Genomic DNA, 18,230 nt, shown 5'->3' on the forward strand with positions numbered 1-18,230 from the left:
GCTGAGATGCAGATAAAATGTAGTATTGCTGATAAGGAAGTGAAATGATTGAAATGCCTGGTGTAGAGCTAGATAAGATGAAATGCCTAGTATATCACAGAAGCAGAATTCTAGCAAGATCCAGTGAGGCTGTCCAGCTTTATTCAAGCCTAGAAGGCTTTAGGCTTCCTGGGTGAGCACCGTACAATCAAAGAAAAATAAAAATGGGAACTTTATATCAAGAAACATCTCTGCACAGATCGCTTCGTTTAAGCATGGGAGGATTTTGTGTTTCTGATTACATCAAGAGGTTTACGGTAAGTATTTTGTTGCAACCCTAGTTTGAAAGTAAAAATTGACTGGATGTGACAGTATCGGTTACTGTGCCTTTTGTAAAGTGTTGTGTGTTAGATGTTCTTAGCCACTTTGTGCAGTCTTTTTGCTTGCAAAGCACCTGCTGATGTCAAGGACGTGCTTCTGAAATGAGTAGTGCAGGCTTTGCCTTTGTAAAGAAATACATTTCTGTGAGAGCCTTGACACATTAAAACTTTTAATCCAAGTGATGTGTTTGTAGTGTAGGATGCCAGAATGACATTCAAATTTTATGGAGGTCAGTTATTAAAATTTTTTTGCTTTAGTAATCATACAGCTGAGAATTTTAAGGCAATGAATCTGTCAGGCAGGCTTACACAGGGTGATTTCATGAGGACCCAAATTCTGCATCAGCCCATTTAACCTGTGGTAAAAGCAATGCAATCAGCTGGTGTGTGCTTGACACCTCAAATGTGTGTTCTGTGTTAGGATGTAGAAGTTCTGATATTGGAACGCTACAGTGCCAAGGGTCTGAGGAAATGAAGTGAGTCTGTCTCCAAAAAAAAAAAAAAAACACTTCTTGACAGTCGACTAACCCTGCAAAAAGAGACTGGTATAGAGACATCACTGGTGGGACAGAGAATAGGAATCTACTTTTCCACCACTGTAAGCTGTTCGTCAAACAACAGTGTTGAATGCTATCTGTGCAGTTAGGTTTCAGTTGCTATAGATATAGGGAGTCTGGGGAAAACAATGCTTGTATTTCCCTCCATTTACATGTTTTTCTACTTCTTAAAAATTTTGAGACTTTTACCATCTAGACAGAAGCAGAAAATGAACTTAAGCAAACTTAAAAAGAATGTCATGTGAATATAACAATGTTCAGTTAATATTTTTTTTAAGAAGTTACATTCTCATGCAAAACATTCTATCAGATTGTGGTTTTTGTTTGTTTTTTGAAGAGGCCATTCTTTCAAAATTTTGAAGACAGGATTGACTCATGTGTCTTACTTGATAATAGCTCTAATGGACTTCAGTACAGAGCTTATATTTGCAGTCCTCTTCATTCCATAACGGCACGGTAGACTAGGTGAACTAAATAGGTTGGAGAAATGGACAGATTTTCTTCTCATTTCAACAGATATTATTTTGTTCCATTCATTTAATATAATGTTTTCTAGAGAATCTAATATGGCCAACACTACATTATGGTTTTTTTGGTAGAATTTATTTCATAAGAAAATTGGATATCTCAGAAGGCTAGATATACATCATATGGGAGGGGTTATTGATTTGTTGTCTATTTATGGCAGCAGAACAGGAAATTTAATTGAATATACTAATCAGCTGTTCTTCATGTTGAACAGATTATGTCATATTTAAATTGCTGGTATTGAGCTTCTTGCTAAAGACTAGTATTAAACAACCTGAATTATATGCTTGTGAATTTCTTGTAATTGCCCATGTTTTTGACAACATGTAGAATCAAGACAAGCTTCTGGACAATTAATTTTTGCTTGTTCCTGCAGAAATGAAAATAAAAGATATTCCAGGAAGGATTATAGGAATAGGCTTTAGAACCATCACAGCAACTTATCCGTTTTTTTTTTTTTGGGGGGGCGGGGCTAGTCATCTCTTGGAAAAAAATGATCAGTACTGCAGTTATCTGTTTACATGTTGTTCTGTGGTTTAGCTCTCTGTTTCTTGGTAACATGAAGGCTGTACTGAGGATCAGAATATCTAATTTCCCTGTAATTCATCTGTTGGATGACTGAGTACTTCTTTCATATTCAGTGATTTAATTTCCCTTTCTTTAAAACTAGTCATAATGGTACTTCCCTTCTGGAAACGTTTAAGGTCAGAGGTAGAAGCTATCTTAGATTTAGTTTGATTTTTATTATTAGTTTTCCTTGTCCTCAATGAACTAAGACTCAGAAGTAACTTGATTTTGGTTGTCCTGCATTGGATTATTATCTCAGACCATCATACCAAACTCATTATGATTATCACTTGGAAGATTGTTCTTTATGTTGTTCACAACATCACTTGTGGTATTCATAAAGTTGAAGTTGCAAATGATTATTACAAGTTAGTGCAGTTGTGTGCATTTTTCTCGTAATCTTTCAAACTTGAATCTAAAAAAATATATATCTTCCAAAGTAGGAAGGAAACAGAAGATAACAAAGCAGCACAATTTGGTGATTTCCACCATCTCTAACAAAAGCATGCCGCTGGTAAAGCAGAGACTTTGAGGGATCTTACTGAAAGCCAATGATATTCCAAGTCAGCAAGAATATTTGTGTTGATCTTACTGTGCTTTGGAGCAAATTCTGGATTATGCATGGTCTTCCTCTGAAAAGTTGACTGTTTAGAAATAACCCTTTCTTGTGCAACAGATCTGAGAGAGGCCTCATCTCATCACTTCAGTGGCAAGGTTTTTCCTGTTTTTATTCCTATTGGCCTCACTGCACAACCATGACTACTTTTACGTGTTGCAGCAGATCCCTGCTGACTTAAAATTACTTGTACCTGGACAAACTGCTGTAGACACAACAGCTTCTGGTCCATTTAAAAGATGCTGTAAGGTTCTTAGCTGAGCTCCTAGTTGCACGTGAGAAAACATCTTGCAAATGAGAGGCAAAGCAGTTTAATAGCAGATGGCCTGAATCAGCAGGCTTTATTGGGAACTGACAGCATTTGATGTAAAATTACTGAAATTCAGAGAAAGCAGAACCAGCAGCAGGACTTCTCTGTTCAGTTTCCAGCGAGCTCTTTGCAGGAGGATGTGGAGGAATGGGAAACTTTACTAGTGGCAGCCTTCTGGTCCAGGCTGGTAAAAATGTCTTAGTAGCTATTTGGATAAGAAAAAATGAAAATTAAAAGCAGTGAGGCAGCTTCTTAATGCAGTTTCTGTGGGCAACAGACTTGATGGTAAGAGGTCATGACTCAGGGTCAGTTGGATAAATGTGAACAGGCAACAGGTGCTCTCTTGGCCTCCTGAAAGTAACCTGGAGGAAGAATGTAAAGGGTCTTGTTAAGCCATGTGGGCGAGTGATAAAGACTGTTATCTAGAAATCTTGTTACTTTGATGTAAATTAAATGTCATAATTTCATCTGTTCAGCTATCTGCTGTCAGCTGCTTGACAGAGATGCATTAAGATATTCCTCATGTTCTCAGGTTCATTAATGTGTCCTTAGCTGTGCCACTGCCTATGAGCATTATGACTCACTGTGTTAACAGTTTTCTGTCACTAAACATACGTAAAAAGGAAACAAGTTTATATAATGAATGTTAATCTTTAGTTGAAGTGATACTATAGTAAAGTTGAAGTTTTGCCAGCTAGGCAATATTGAAATGTGTCGTGCTAGGGTCACTTGGGGAGACGGGTAGTGCTTTATAGACACTTGTACTGTGCAGGTGGATTTCAACCAACAGCTGACATGAGTAATATGTGAAATGTTAGGTTCTTGGCCTTTTAAAGCAGGTGCAGTCCAGTTCTTGTTACGTCACCAAACATGGGAGATGGACATCTTTTGTCTGATTGCAGCAGGAAATGCAACTGTTTCCCTGGACAGGCTTATCCAAGCTGTATGGCATATTTTGACTTTGGAAGTTATTTCTCTACATTAAGTTGAAGCCTGTTTCAGTACTTGTCATTTGTCATGAGAATTGGTATCTTACTGAACCACTGGTCTGTGGATGTGATTTATTGTTTTTCGTGTGTCTAGGAAACATACTGTTGTGAGAAGTTACTCACTGGTGTACAGCTTAATTTTGCAGAAGTTTATGTATCTTAAAGTTTAGCTACCTCTTCATTTGCTCAGGGGAGAATTAAGGGTGTGTTAATGATCAGCAGCAACTAGGTGTAGGTTAAGCAGATTTTCAACATAACTTGAAAAAGTTCCCTGCTGGCTGCTGAATATGTAATGGATATATATTAGTATTTTTTTGCCTGAGTAATATTCAGTAGCTGTAGCCAAGTTTTGAATTTGTCTTTTTTTTGTAGGGTGCTAATGTTTACCACATCTAGTTCTTTACCTTCTTAGAACTCTGAATTGCAACCTTTGCAAACTTCTTCTCAAGTCCCCATGGTCTCTATAAAGCTTTGGCTTTGTTTAGGTTTTTACTTTTCCATTTACCTGCATATTTTTAGTCATCTCCAGTTATACTATGTTACTGGAAGCAATGCAATAACTTAATGAGATGATCTGTTTGAGCAGCTGGTTTTAACCTCTGTGACATTTCTTGTTTGGGATATAAGCCTCTGGTATTACTTTAGTACATGCTGTAGATTTTTTTTTTCCCCTTCACTTCATCTTTATTCCTGTTGCAAATGTTTTTTTCATTCCTTTGGGTCATAGCTAGCAAAGAAGGATCATAACTGAACTGCTGTATCGTAGATTCTTAAACCGTTCTTTGTGTTGAATGCAAATGTTTCTCTTGTTTCCTGACATCAGTCTTTCACAACTGGGAGTGTGTGTGGGACTGAAGCCAAAGTGGAATAAACTCGCATTTCCCTCTTGAGAATAGAAGATTCTTTGGCATCATCAGTTGAAGGTCACTTGCAGTTCTGGTTCTCTGGAATTTGTGTTCCTTTTTTCAGGCACTCCTGAGACACTTCATAGCCTGGAGATATTTTAAAGGTATCCTGAGATATTTTAAAGGTATCCCAGAAGTTCATTTCAGTTCAGCTCTTGATGGAATGAAGGTAGCTGCCTGCAAACTCAAGATCACAGTGCTCATTTTTCTGTTCGTTTGTTTGCTCCATTCCTAATAATGGGATAAAAATTATAAGGAGCTTTATTCTGAGTCTACATCCAGACTGCGATGTGGCTCACCAGTTTGCTTAGCCAGTGACGATGTGGAGTGACTGAGCAGAGCTCTGCGATGCACAGTGATCCTGCGTTAATCACTGTTAGTCATTAATCGTAGAACATTTCAAGTTCTTCAGATGTAATTTGGAATGTATTGGACATGAAACAACTTCTGTAGCAGTGTCCAAATACAAAATGTCATTATATGCAATAGGTTCTTATGAAGTAAGGGCGAGTTTAATAGGCTAGTGCATTTTTTAGAGTAAAGACACTTTCTTGTGAGCGGTATAAGGAAGGGTACACTATGATCTGCAATGTGTGAGTTTTAGCATTAAAAGACTTGAGTCTGTCAACAAAACAATGTGCTCTCTTTGAGCTGCTCAAGTGAGATACAAACACTGGACACTAAATGTTCTGAACAAAAATTACCTTCTGTTGTAATTCAGAGCAAAAGGAATGAAAGATTGTTGCCTATATTTAAGCATATTATCATCCTGAAGACAACACAATCACTTAGATCCATTTAGGACAGTTTGTGTGTTTAACAGCCCTTAAAATGCTGGGGAAAGGAAGGACAGAGTTAAGTCACTTTGTGACAGATGTTTTAAATTTCTTGCTATAGACCAAGTGATGTTTCCTTTTTCTTTGTCCATCACCCCACCCATAATTTTGCAAGTCCTTATACAACACTACTTATATCCTGCTGTGTACCATATGTTGAACGGCTGCATCTGAGTAAGAGTCAGCTTTGGCTCTATCTTTTCTCTATGTACCTCAGAGAATGCTATCAAGGATTATTCTGTTACAGAAATGGCAAGGACTAAATACTTTCACGAAAGGGTAATTTTAATATGGTTACTACTGACTCTGCAGTGTGTAGAGGAAGGATTTTAACTTCTATAATGTCTCATTTTGTACAGTAAATTCACTTTAATTATGATTTCTTCCCATATGCTCATTCTGAGAAATGAAAGGGATTGGAGACAAAGAGGTGCTCTGTACTGCAAAGCATTCAAAAGTGTGGGGATTGTGCAAGTATGAAATGACTACTTTTCTGTCCTCTAGTGAATGTTGTAGACACGCTAATGTAATTCAGAAGTGAAAGGAAGCCAGTCATAAATCCATAAAATATCTCATTTAGTAATATTGTTGGACTTGCTCTGTGTCCTTGTGAAGATTTTTTGCTTGGTTCACTTTCACAGCCTGGGAGAAAGATATAATTTTAGAGGTTTCAGTTGACAAAGACATGCTGGTGCTAGATACGTATTTCAGATCCTTGTCATTGTACTCTATTTTTAAATTCAAGTGCCAGCCAACCTAACAAGCACAGCTTGTGTCTGTGCTGGGTGTCCTATGTCTGTGCTGGAAAGCTGGACTCTTCCAACCCTTAGTGCAACGCCACCACATTTACTTCTGTATTTGTTGTATTTAATGAGGAGAAATGCTCCAGCAAGTTCTTTTCTATATCACAGAACTAAAACTGGTCACGAAAACAGTGCTTCTACAGAGGTCTGCTTAGGCATTGGCAATTGTTAAGATGCTTGCCTATCAGCAGCCACTTGAGAAAGAATTTTAAATGGTCTTGTGACGTCAAGGAGGCCCAAGAAAATATAGCCTGGTGCCAAATTACCTCCATCATTGAGAGCATGCAGTAAGAAATAGATAACCCAGAAATAAATCATTCGTGCAGTCGCTATCTAATGATACGCTCTAGCGACTCCAATAAGTGAGATTGTCTGGTGTAGGCATAGCTAAAGAAGATTAACTTTCAGACCCTCATTTTCTAATTTATGGTTAATGAAAAGCCAGCCTAATCTATCTGACATCCTGCTGTCTGGACAGAATGTCTGCGGGTAGCTTGGACATGGCAGAAGGAAATGCCTTGAGCAAGTTACAGCCTATAAAGGTGAACAATTTAAGTGTCATGGATAAAAAACTGAATCTTTTGAATGAGAAGATGGACAAACTGTTGCATTTCCAAGAAGATCTGACGGGCAAACTGCAACGAGTTAAAAGTATTGAGGATATAGAAAAGGGCATTAACAAGCTAACAGTATCCAGAGAAGCTCTCGATGAGACAGATAAAATGGAAAAAGGCCTAAAGCTATCGGACGGTCCTCACCAGACTGATATGCAGAGCATATGCTCAGAAGTGTTGAATTTGATGAAAATTGCCCAGCTAGATGCCTCGAGGCATAAGGAGAGACTGGCAAAGATAGAGGGAAGGATTGATACACTGGATAAAGTGATTACATTAGTGGGAGAAGTATTAAAAAATTCTAAAGTAGTGGATTTTATTCTCAAAGGCATTGTGCCATGGAAGAAGGAGAGTCTACTGGAAAGCCTTGTTGAGGTTGGTTTTTTCCTACTGCTCTTGATAACATTTTTTGTGAAGTAGCAAGTCTCTCGTGATGATTTTTTTTTTGCATAACATTTAAAATTGAGTTTTTCCTTTAGAATTGCCATTGCAGATTACTGCCATGACCTCTAAATTATAAGCATTTTGAGGCAGAGACCTAATCTTAAAATGTGCCTTAGAATGTCTAAAGTGCCCCAAGTGTGCCAGGCAATCCTGTAACAAGTATGAGAAGCAGATTGCCAGATTCAGCTTCTACGAGTGCCTGAAGATCAGCAATGTCATTCCCACTGGTAGCAGAACTTCCAGTGAGGAAGACAGAGGTTCCAGTGAAAGGTAGGAGTAATGTACCAGGAAGTATTTACTGAAGGAAGCTGCTTCTATTTGCTTGATCGATCGTGAATTCCAAACACAACAGAAGTTATGAAAATTTATGCTGACTTCTGTTTATGTGACTGAGCAGCTTTATATGTTTCCAGACATCTAAGTTGTCTTTAGCTATGTCTTTATGATGAATGCGTGACTTTATGAACTGTTGACATCGTTCACTCCTCAAATCATGTAACTTGTGGTTTCACATGTGCAGTTTGCATCAGTTCATAGATAACAAGTCCAAAGCATTTCCTAATTATCAAAGATAGTGAGGAAGGAACAGGCAAGACTGATATGTAGTCGATAGCGTAATTGGAACTGATTGAACTTGCTTTCTGACAGTTAAGTATTTAGAATTAGTTATGGCCAATGGGACTTGTGACTTGTGACAGTGACTTGTATTCTGTTATTGGCAAAAAATAAAAAGTGTGAGGGAGACCTCAGTGAGTTGAAGTGTTTGTTCATTCCAAGAGTCTCCTACACACTTGTGTAGAGGTGTCATTACAGTAAGGACAACTTAATACAAATGTGAATGTGCATTCCTATCTTGATCCAAATACTATTTTGTCAAATCTGTAACAGTTATTGGCAGATGTTACACCTGAACTATTATAAAACCAGGGCAGTGTTAGATGCTAGCTTACCTTCTCAGCCTTTGAGAATTCTCCTGATAGCCCTTTTTAAGTGCTGGAGGGTGAAAAGTGAGCTACATTGAATGGAGACAGAAGGATTTAAGACGAGATTGCATTCATGTTGATACCAATAAATGATAACCAGCTTTGTTGGTTAAAACTGCATTGTTACTAGTTACTGCCTGCAGTCCCTGTGTAAGGCCTACAGCCAAGCACTGTCCTTGATAGGGCTTACATGTTGAGCTGAACTGACAGTGCACAATATGTTAGTGACCAGGAGAAGATGAATATAAAGATTTAATTACCAAATTGTCAGTTTCTAAGGGAACAGTAAGGAGGGATATAGCTAACTGCAATTATAGCAGTGCTGGAGGAAAGTTTCCCATGGATTTGCAGCATACAGTCAGGATTAATTGTTAGCTAGCTACTGGGTACTGCCTCATCAGTGTTAACAAAAGAGAAGGTCTGAGGTCATAAATTCATTCAAGATATATGGACAGGGACTCGGATGAGAGGTGGAATGACCTGCTCTTGGTGACCTGATGAACTGGAGAGGGGTGAAGGTCTCTGTCCTAGACTTTAACTACTGCCTTAAGTGAAGAACACACGATGTGTACTGGGCAAGTAAACTGTTACAGAGCTAACTCCGCTTTTGCTGAAGTACTGTAGTTGTTGTTTCTTGTTACTGGAAAGTTTTTGAAATTGGAGCATAAGATTAGTTATAAGACCTTAAGATATGTCTGTACTTTGATCGCAGGCTGCTGAGTACTCTGATATTTGAACTAGTTTTAAATTAGAGAGGTGGTATATGTACGTGACCTAGCTGGGGTGATGTGGAGGAAAGCGTGGGTGAATTAAAAATGCATTAGTTTGTGGTGAGCCATGTGCTAACTTTGGTCCTGTTTTTTCAGCGGGTTTTGTAACATGTCCAAAAAGAATCACCGTCGCGTTGGGGTTGCACACAAGGAATTTGCTACTTGCCTGTTGCTATTTTCCAACCTTTGCTGTTTTGTAACGACACGCTGCTTATCACAGTTGGCTTTGCACAAGGTTACTAAGAATGGGGATAGGAGGGGGGAGGTCATGTTTTCATTTTTGGGTGAAGCTGTTTGCTGATGGTATGACAGCATTCCAGGGATGCCATAGAATGCTTATGGAAGAAGTGTTCAAAGTTGGAGTCAAATTAATAAAAGGCTGTGAACTGAGCTTTATAGGATCCAAGCCTCTTTTTTATTTAACAACAACAACAAACAAAACAAACAAGGGCAAAAATTAAACTGTCCCTTATCCAAGGCTTTCTTTGCACGTAGGATTTTGCAAGAATAATGTTTCCCCTGGTCATTGTTGCAGGTTTGCTTAGAACTGTGATAAAAATGGTAACAATAATTTATTTGGGGGCCTTTTTTTTTTTTTGGTGGGGGGAAAGAGGGGAGGGAGATGTTCGACAGTGGAATTTAAAAGGTTGGAGCATGAAAAATGTAGTAACTACTCACAAGTGAAGGGGATGATTTGCAGCAGACTTTTAATTGGTTATCTGCAGAAAAGTTTGAGATGTTTCTTATTTGTTTATATAAATGAGGATAAGAGGCTGCTTATCACTAGATTTAAGTATGCCATCCAAGATGTTATGTCTTTTTCTATTTTTGTATAATGCTTTATGCTGAATACTATTTAATTTTATTACAAATGTATTGCTTTGTGAAGCGTTATAGTTACACTGTTACAAAATAACCCTTCTCAGTGCTATGTTAATTGGAGGATGAAATTTGCTTAAAATAAAAAATGTCTGTTTTTAACCATACCAAAGGTAACATATAATTTTGTCACATACGAGTATGAGAGTTATAATAAAGCTAAGGGCTCTTTGTATAACCTCTGTCATTGCTCAAATTGTGAATCTCTAGATGCCTTGAGACAAATATATTATTGTATCTACAACAATATTGTTTATCTTTCAGCCATCAGTCACCAAATATTGGAGGAAATACAAAATAATTTTATCTTCTAATAATTCCTGTGTTTCATATGGCATGGTTCTTAATAATTATGAGTAAGGATGACTTGAGGCAAAATCTCTTACAAATAACATTTTGGAAAGCAGAGACGTAATGTATTATTCTGTGCCATCTTGTTTTAGAAGTATGCCTTTTTGCAAAAGCAGGGAGAGATCAAAAAAGTGGAAAAGAAAAGCAGAAGTAACTAAAGTTTCTGAAGTTCAGAGGTGTTGATAACCATTTTACAGGATCTCAACCTACAAAGTTAGAGAAAGAAACACCTTTGAGTGTAACTTATTTTTGTCATTTTTAGGCCAAAGACAAGACTGAAGAGAGTGGTGCAAAACCTAAGCATGTACTTAATAACAGAGGAACTCAAACTGAAAGCAGTAAGCCTTCTGAAGGTATGTATCACTTTGGGCATTCTACAGTCTTTGACTGTAGAATGTGCTGCAGACCAACTAGAAACTGAATAGCCTGCTATTCTCCACTAAATGTATTACAGAGAAATTATTCTGAATGAATTATTGAGAAAATAGAGATGTTCTCCCCTTCTTTGTAATACCATCTGTATCCTAAATCAAACCCCTCAGAAACCTTGAAGCTCATGAAATTAAAAGCAGCATCTTTGCTTGGCTATACTGTTTCCTTGTTTTGATATTACAGGGATCAGAATTAAGAGAGCAGAACTGGTTTGGAGATAGCACAAAGGTGTGGCAACATCACCTAGCAAACAACCCCCAAATCTTTGCCTTAGTACAACTGAACAAGCCCTTTCCTCCTCCTTTGGAATAGGGGCATGTTTACGTTAGAAATATATTTTTTTGATGAACAAGTTTCATTGCCACGTTGGTGCTAGATTCCTCTTTAGGATGTAGCTGTCTGGACATTGCCAGATGGCATCTGTTATTAATACTTGTGGAGTTGCAGTGGCATGAATGTGCGTTGAACAGACCTGTTGTCTTCAAAAAATGTCAGTGAATCCTTTAAATTATGGACGCTTCCTTTTTAGTTTCATTTAGGAAGTGACAAAAATCAAACAGCTGGTCACAGTTGTGAGTTGAAAGCTATGCAAGTTTGTGAACTAATCGTGATAGCCTCTGCATACTGAACACTGAAAGAAATGAGAAATTCTCATTATTAATATACTCAGTAATTGTCCTGAGAGTATGGTAAAACCTTTCCCTTTTGTGGGGTGCAGGCAAGACTTTAAGCCATGAGCATTAACAGTGACTGACTTAAGCCTGGATAAGAATTTTAAACCTTTCAGTGGCTACTTTATTCAGAAGTAGGTAACTGCATAGGTTATTTTGAATGGGTGTGTTATCTTACTCCCTCTTTTTTGCTATCACTTCTGCCATGGATAGCTTATTAATGGTATGTTTTATTCAGATACTAAAAGTGTGAAAAAGTTGGATGAAAACAGTGGAGGATGCAAGAAGGTGAACGCTTCAAGTGCTGTTGCCCACAAAGCTGACTCCGGACTCCAGACTAAAGAGAGGACAGCACAGCAGAAAGCAGTAGAAGGTACTGGAAAAACATGGAGCTGTCAACAGCAAAAAGGTTTTGTCAAAGCTTTGAATCAACATAATGGTCTTCCCTTCATAAATCAAGATCACGTAGGCAACCAAGATGTTCCTGTTAAAGTGCACAATATGGGCAGAGCCCCACACCTAGATGAGTGCCACAAGCAGCTTTTTCATCAGAAACTCAAAGAGAATGAAAACAAACCTCTATCACAGAGTATGGCATCGCAGGAAGCTGTGCCCTCCACATCCCAGGCTATATCTGACGCAGGGTGTGAAGTGACACAAACCAGGTAATGGCTTTTCTGGTAGTTTTCTGTATGATCTGAAAACATTTCACGTGTTAAAAGGAGAAGAAAAAAAAAAAAAGAAAGAAAAACAAAACAGAATATTAAAGGAGTCAGCTCCTGCTTAGGCATGATCCGGGGAAAAATGGCCATGCTGGGAAAGGGACAGTGGAACCTTATAAATGGTTAAGGCAGAAAACTCAAAGTACCAAAAACCCCTTGTAATGTTTTTCTGAAGTCAGTAAGTTAGAGGGCTAGATATGTGGGAGGTTTGATGTGATGGGCTACTGAGTATTAGAGGAATGTGACTGCCCTTCTGTAGCTCAAGTAGGTGGACCTTTATAAACCACTCTTTTCCAGCTCCTGTTTCTATAAACATGGGGCTGAAAGGAATTAGAAATGCTTACTTGTATATGATAAAACTGAAGTATTTGTTTCATTTGATGTCCTCAGTGGTTTTCAAAGCTTTTTTTTCATGCCTTGGTCACCTAAAGATATGACCAGATTATTCATTTTTTAAATTCTAACAGTCTCATCTGTAGTTAAGTACTTTGTAACATGTCTTTAACAATCCTTTTCCTTTTCAATTATTTATTCACAATTTGATTTTAATTCTATTAAAAACCAAACACTCAAAACCAAACCTCAACAGATGCCAATTCTGTGACAAATTTTAAGTGTCATGCCTTCCATGTTGCGGCTGGCAAATACATATGTGTAGGCATGAATGGTATACACATTCACATGTGCATAAGTGTACACCTATATTACTGTGTGTCCAGTTACACTATTACTAGCATTTACGTTGGTTACTCTGAAAGTAATGTCTCCTATTTGTTTCCACAGAAACAACAGCTACAAAGAGCACAATAACTCTATTTGATAGAACAAATTCTCAGCTACAAAACTCTGTTTTTCCATGTAGTCACCATGGTGAACTATGCGTTTTTGCTAGAGATTAATAATAGCCTGCATGCTGTTCTTCTTTTCTTTAAAAAAAAAAAAAAAAAAAGATAATAAAAAAAAAAACCTGCACCTGCGGAGTTGACCCATGACCCCCTGTTGCCTCTGCTGAAATGTACAACCCACCACCTCACTATGCTCACACCCACTGTTTGGTCTCCATAAACGTTCAGCAAGCGTTGATGAATGTCAGTGGGTGCCATTTTTTCCACTTGGAGGAATTCAGTGACACACCTTTGCTTCATCTGCACTTCCATGTCAGATGCCATTTTATCAGACTGCCCTTCTACTGCCATCTGTTGCACAGCAAAAAAGTCTAAGGAAACACTGGTGGGAAAGTTCAGCCTCTAGTGCTGTGCCACCAACATCTGCCTCTGGCATCATGGACCAACACAATAAAATGGGAGGCGTTACTTTTGGAGCACCCCAGTGCAAATTAATGTCTGAAGCCCAGACGAGAATGTGATGCTACTTCTGTGTGTATGTATTTTAATTTGTAGTTTCCAGCATCATGGCCTCTTCTCCAGCACTCAGGAGTAAATTGTGTACAGCTCATAGACACTGATATCTCCAAATCCGTTGTTGTAATAGCACTAAGAAGCAGGAGACCTCCCTGTGTTTTGCCTTTGGCTCATGAGGCTTCAATAAGCAGAGCTGGGTCCGTGCTGCCTTGGAGGCTCCCACGTTGAGGCTGGCTCAAGGTGTTTGTGAAGAAGCTGATGGACAGTTGCTGTTATCCCCATGGTGTTTGGTTCTGGTTAAACGTGATATGGCAGGAGTGAACTTGCACACAGACAGCAGCTTTTGGAGCAGCTGAGTGGTTTGGATGGAGGGGGTATGTGGGTACCTAAGAGTTTGGTGTAGAGCGTTGGGAAGCCAACAGAAAACCAGAAGGCAGAACCTAAAGTAAATCCTGGAGAAAACACACCACTGCTAAACAAGGTCCCTATTATGCTTGTGTGTGAAGTCATGAATGTAGTAAATGCATCTTCAAAATGCATGCTACTTTTAATGAAGTCTGTAAGCCCATTCAGAAGTGTCAAAAGAACATTGTGTTCTCCTGTTTGGAGATGTGCCCAAGAGTCCTCTCGAGTTCAGGCTTGTCTAGATAGCAGTGGAAGTGTTTTCTAGGAGCAGTGTTCAGTGCTCTAAATAGCTTGCTCCTGGTGCAATTTAAATTTGTAGCACAAAGCAGCAGCCCTTAGCGGTGCTAAAACTGAGAAACTTCAGACTTCTGTTATGCAAAAGTGGAAGCAATTTCTTTTGTATATTTTGTAATGAGGTAGCTCCTCTGAAAGAGGCGATAACTTCTGGGAAATGAGGGAAATACTTCAAGTTTTTTGGTAGCTGGAATGCTAGGGAGAATAATATTAATGGGGTGAGAGAGTTATGAAAGTTACGTTTTTAACAGAAAGCTGTGGAAAGAATGCTATCCCATAAGACACAAACGTGTGAGTGTGCAGGCCAGCCAGTTGGAGAGGAGTGGGATGGATGCAAACACTGAGATTTGTAGAGCTGGATGAGCAGTTGGATGTTTGGATGCTGAGCCTGTAATTGGTGAAGACAATCTCTACCACCTCTCTGCCCAGAGGCATGATATCTTATTAGACCAACTGTAATAGTTGCAAAAAGTTGAATGAGCTTTCAGATGGTGAGGTTAGCACTTTAGAGTTTGTGAGAGATGTTCTGCTCAGGTGAGGCAAACGAGGATGCAGAAGAAGTATCTGCATGTTTTTTTGTGCTTTCCCCTTAGTGTTGTATTTCCTAAGAGGATTGATATAATTAAATTTCTTTAATACTATAGAAATCTGCATTTTAAGTTGTGAAAGAAAGTCTAGGTATCTACGTGAAATGTCAACTGCTTGCTCTGCAGGATAGCCGTTGATGTTCACGTGACTGAAGTGAGAGAAAAGATTGAGATGACAAGAAACTCAAATGATCACAGACATAAAAATGCCAAAGCAAAATCCCCATCCTCTTTATCATCAGAAGTGGAAGGATATAAACAGCTGCCTGGAAAATCCAAACTTGAACAGACTCCTAAGAACATCAGCACTGAATCAAATCAAGAAGTGAAAGGGAACAAGAAGCAAGGTGAACTTGCACCAAAAACAGGGAAGCAACAGCCATTACTGAACAAGCCCAAGCCAAGTAAAAAGGCTGAAGAAAAGTCAGAATTAAAATGCAAGCCCATAGTTCCACGGAGTACCACTGCAATGGAACCAAAGAAAGATCTGGGAATACAAGTCAAAATCCATCAAGGAACAGTAAAAGTAGAAGATTCTTTGGCAGTTACAAACTCTGAGAGGAGGGAGTCTGAGCCCCTCTGTTCAGTGGGAAGTGAGAAGGATGTGGGTCAGTGTGCAGGAACAGCAACGGAGAGCGCTAAGTCGTTGGAAGCTAGCAAAGAGCTTTCTGCACAGGATGAGGTGATCATTGGTAAGCTGCTCGTACTTAATTTTGGAAACTTTTACACTGAGTTTGTGCTGCCCATGTGTATTGTATATAAACTAATAGCTGGAATAGTGCACACTACACTACCTGTGTCCTATGCTTGAGAGTATTTACCTAAACACCACAGATATGTCTGATGATCAAAAACAAGAGAAATAACGTTAGTACAGTTTATGTTAATAGTACTTTTCCTTCTAAAAGATGTTTTGGGGTAAAAATGTCCTTTCAAATAAAATGTACCGGAAAGTATATTTCTACTGAAGAAGTAATATTGACAAAATCCATTCCTTCAGATATAACACTTATTCGTTAAGGTAGAATAAATAAACTAGATATGCTTCTGCAACTATGGACTGAAGAGAACAGCAGAATACTGCAGGAGGAGTTCTTTGCTTGGTCTTTGTCCTGTTGGCCACAGATCTCTTCGCAATTATTGTGCAATCATTTGTATTGTTTCAGGCAGTACTCTCTACGGGCAGCAGATGTGTAATTCCCAGAATGTAAATGTATGGGTAGATGTCCTGATCTGGATCTGGTGCTCTCAGCAGTGGTGGCAGGAAAATGAATTGTATACATGTTAAATTGCACCTCAAGATCTCTGGAGTTTAACTGTAAAATTACTTTGAATGAGTGGGTGGTGAAAGCTTTACCCTAGAAGAGCTTAAGATATTCAGTGCATAATAGTTAAATTATCTCTGAGGAACTGATTAAACTTAATCGTTTAAATGTTTACAGTACTGGGATGTTGCTAGTAAAACAAGGTGTTGCTAGTAGAAACTTCTTGATTTTATATCTATGCTGACATCGTTTATCACTGTTGTGTATTTATGCTGCTTTTCCCAGTTAGCTTATCAAAATGAAAAGGTCAAGTATAATTTTTTTGAAACTTCCAGATATTTCTGTGGAGTGACCTCTTTTGTTAATGCATAAGGTAAAATGTTAACCTCACTGGACTCTTTCAGCATTGCTGTGTTAAAAAGACAGAGCTGAGAGCTAGGAAGTGGGATCCTATCCTCAGTTACGGGCCTTCATCTGTCATCTCTAGAAGGCTGCTAACAGTGGAAGTCTGTACTTGAAGCAGCAGAGAGATTTTGAATATTTTCAGCATCTCCTTTACCACCATCTAGAAATAATCTATTTTTTAAAATCCCATTTATTTTTATTTTTTTAATGAAAATCCAAGTAATTGTGTGTACTCAACTGATTTGTATTTAAAATGAGCAAATAATTCCATGGGTTCTGGTATTTTACTTGCACTTCACTCTAAAAATAGTAAAAGAACTGCATGCTTGATGTTTGTAGATACTTCAGTGGTTGTCTGAATTCCAGGAGAAGGTAGGTACCAGGAAAATTAAAGGCAGTTGAGACTTCTCATTATACTGAGCAAACAAAATGAAGTGACGTGCATGCCCTATGGACTGAGAGTATTGGTGTGAGGGAGGTGAAGCTGCAATGCAGCTTCAGTGACTAGGGAGAAATGTCTCAATGACCAGGTTTTCACCTCTTTAGATGACAGCCCTTCTCCCCCAGCTCCTTTTGAACATCGTGTAGTGAGTGTCAAGCTAACAGAGGTGACAACGTGCTACTCTGTGTGTCATCATGAAGTCCTTGGAGGGTAAGTCTCTCTGCCCCCTCTTGCTGTATTGCGGGTGGTAGCTGATTGTGAAGAAATGCAGTTAGCTTGGAAACTAGTAATCTTCTTCAGATAGCTCCAGGATGTGTATGAGTGAGGCATGTGCAAGCCCACTGCAGCCAGAGCAGTTGCTTAATGGATCAGAATGCTCAGCCCTCTCTCCCAGCAGCATGGGGAGTGATGGATACCAGCTTACTTCTTTAATTTACAGTTCTGCGTGGAGCAAAAGGGGATTCAAATGTATCTTATGTAACTATTTTTCATGTATCTTATGAATACTTTCCCTTCTATTTTGATAATGTTACTTTCTATACCATTCTTAGCCCTTTAAGCTTTGTAGAAGTTGGTTGGAACTGAAACCAGAGCAAGAAGAGAGTAAACTTGGCCTACAATAGTGAAGCAAGGAGAGAGAATGCAGATAGCATGTCAGATCATTCATCTCTCCTCGTCCTCCAGTCTTCCTGGGCTCCCACAGTTGCCTTTTTATGAACCTGTCTGTGGGGCACCTCTAAGTCCCTTACATTACTGGCTTCTGCCTCAGTTCCATTTTCAGACTCCTGACTGTACTCTTAGATACTATTTGCATTTGTGGTAATAATCTTGGCTACAGCTGGAGTCTTGAGAAAAACCTATAATCTCCAGTCAGATTCAGAGCATTTGAAGTCAGCAAAGCCCATTAGGGGTCAGGCAGCTTCCAAAATCTTTATTCCATGCTGAACTTCATGTTAAAGAAAGCTAAGGGGAAAAATTATAATTTTGTTGACCTTGCATTTACTCTTCGCTCATGGAAAGCCTACAGCTGCTTCAGCCTTTGTATTCTTGTATACTTACTTATCTAACAAGAAGGTTTGATTTACAGACTAATCCAAGTATGAATATGGCCGAAGTATAGGCCTGATGATGCAAT

General features: G+C 38.7%; 1 protein-coding gene across 2 annotated transcripts in view; it reads left to right on the forward strand.

Annotated features, from left to right (window-relative positions):
- Positions 1-18,230, forward strand: part of MYLK3 (myosin light chain kinase 3) — a 29,550-nt gene that overhangs the window by 696 nt on the left and 10,624 nt on the right. The window contains exons 2-6 of one of the 2 annotated variants that reach the window (XM_021408307.1): positions 10,774-10,864; positions 11,853-11,987; positions 12,075-12,279; positions 15,110-15,675; positions 17,200-17,305. In XM_021408307.1, the coding sequence (XP_021263982.1) occupies positions 10,774-10,864; positions 11,853-11,987; positions 12,075-12,279; positions 15,110-15,675; positions 17,200-17,305 (1,103 nt within the window). Of the gene's footprint in view, positions 1-10,773; positions 10,865-11,852; positions 12,280-15,109; positions 15,676-17,199; positions 17,306-18,230 lie in introns of both variants that reach the window. The other variant, XM_021408306.1, reaches the window with a different exon arrangement.

This window comes from Numida meleagris, chromosome 10 (assembly GCF_002078875.1).
Source record: "Numida meleagris isolate 19003 breed g44 Domestic line chromosome 10, NumMel1.0, whole genome shotgun sequence".
NCBI classification, from domain to species: Eukaryota; Metazoa; Chordata; class Aves; order Galliformes; family Numididae; genus Numida; species Numida meleagris.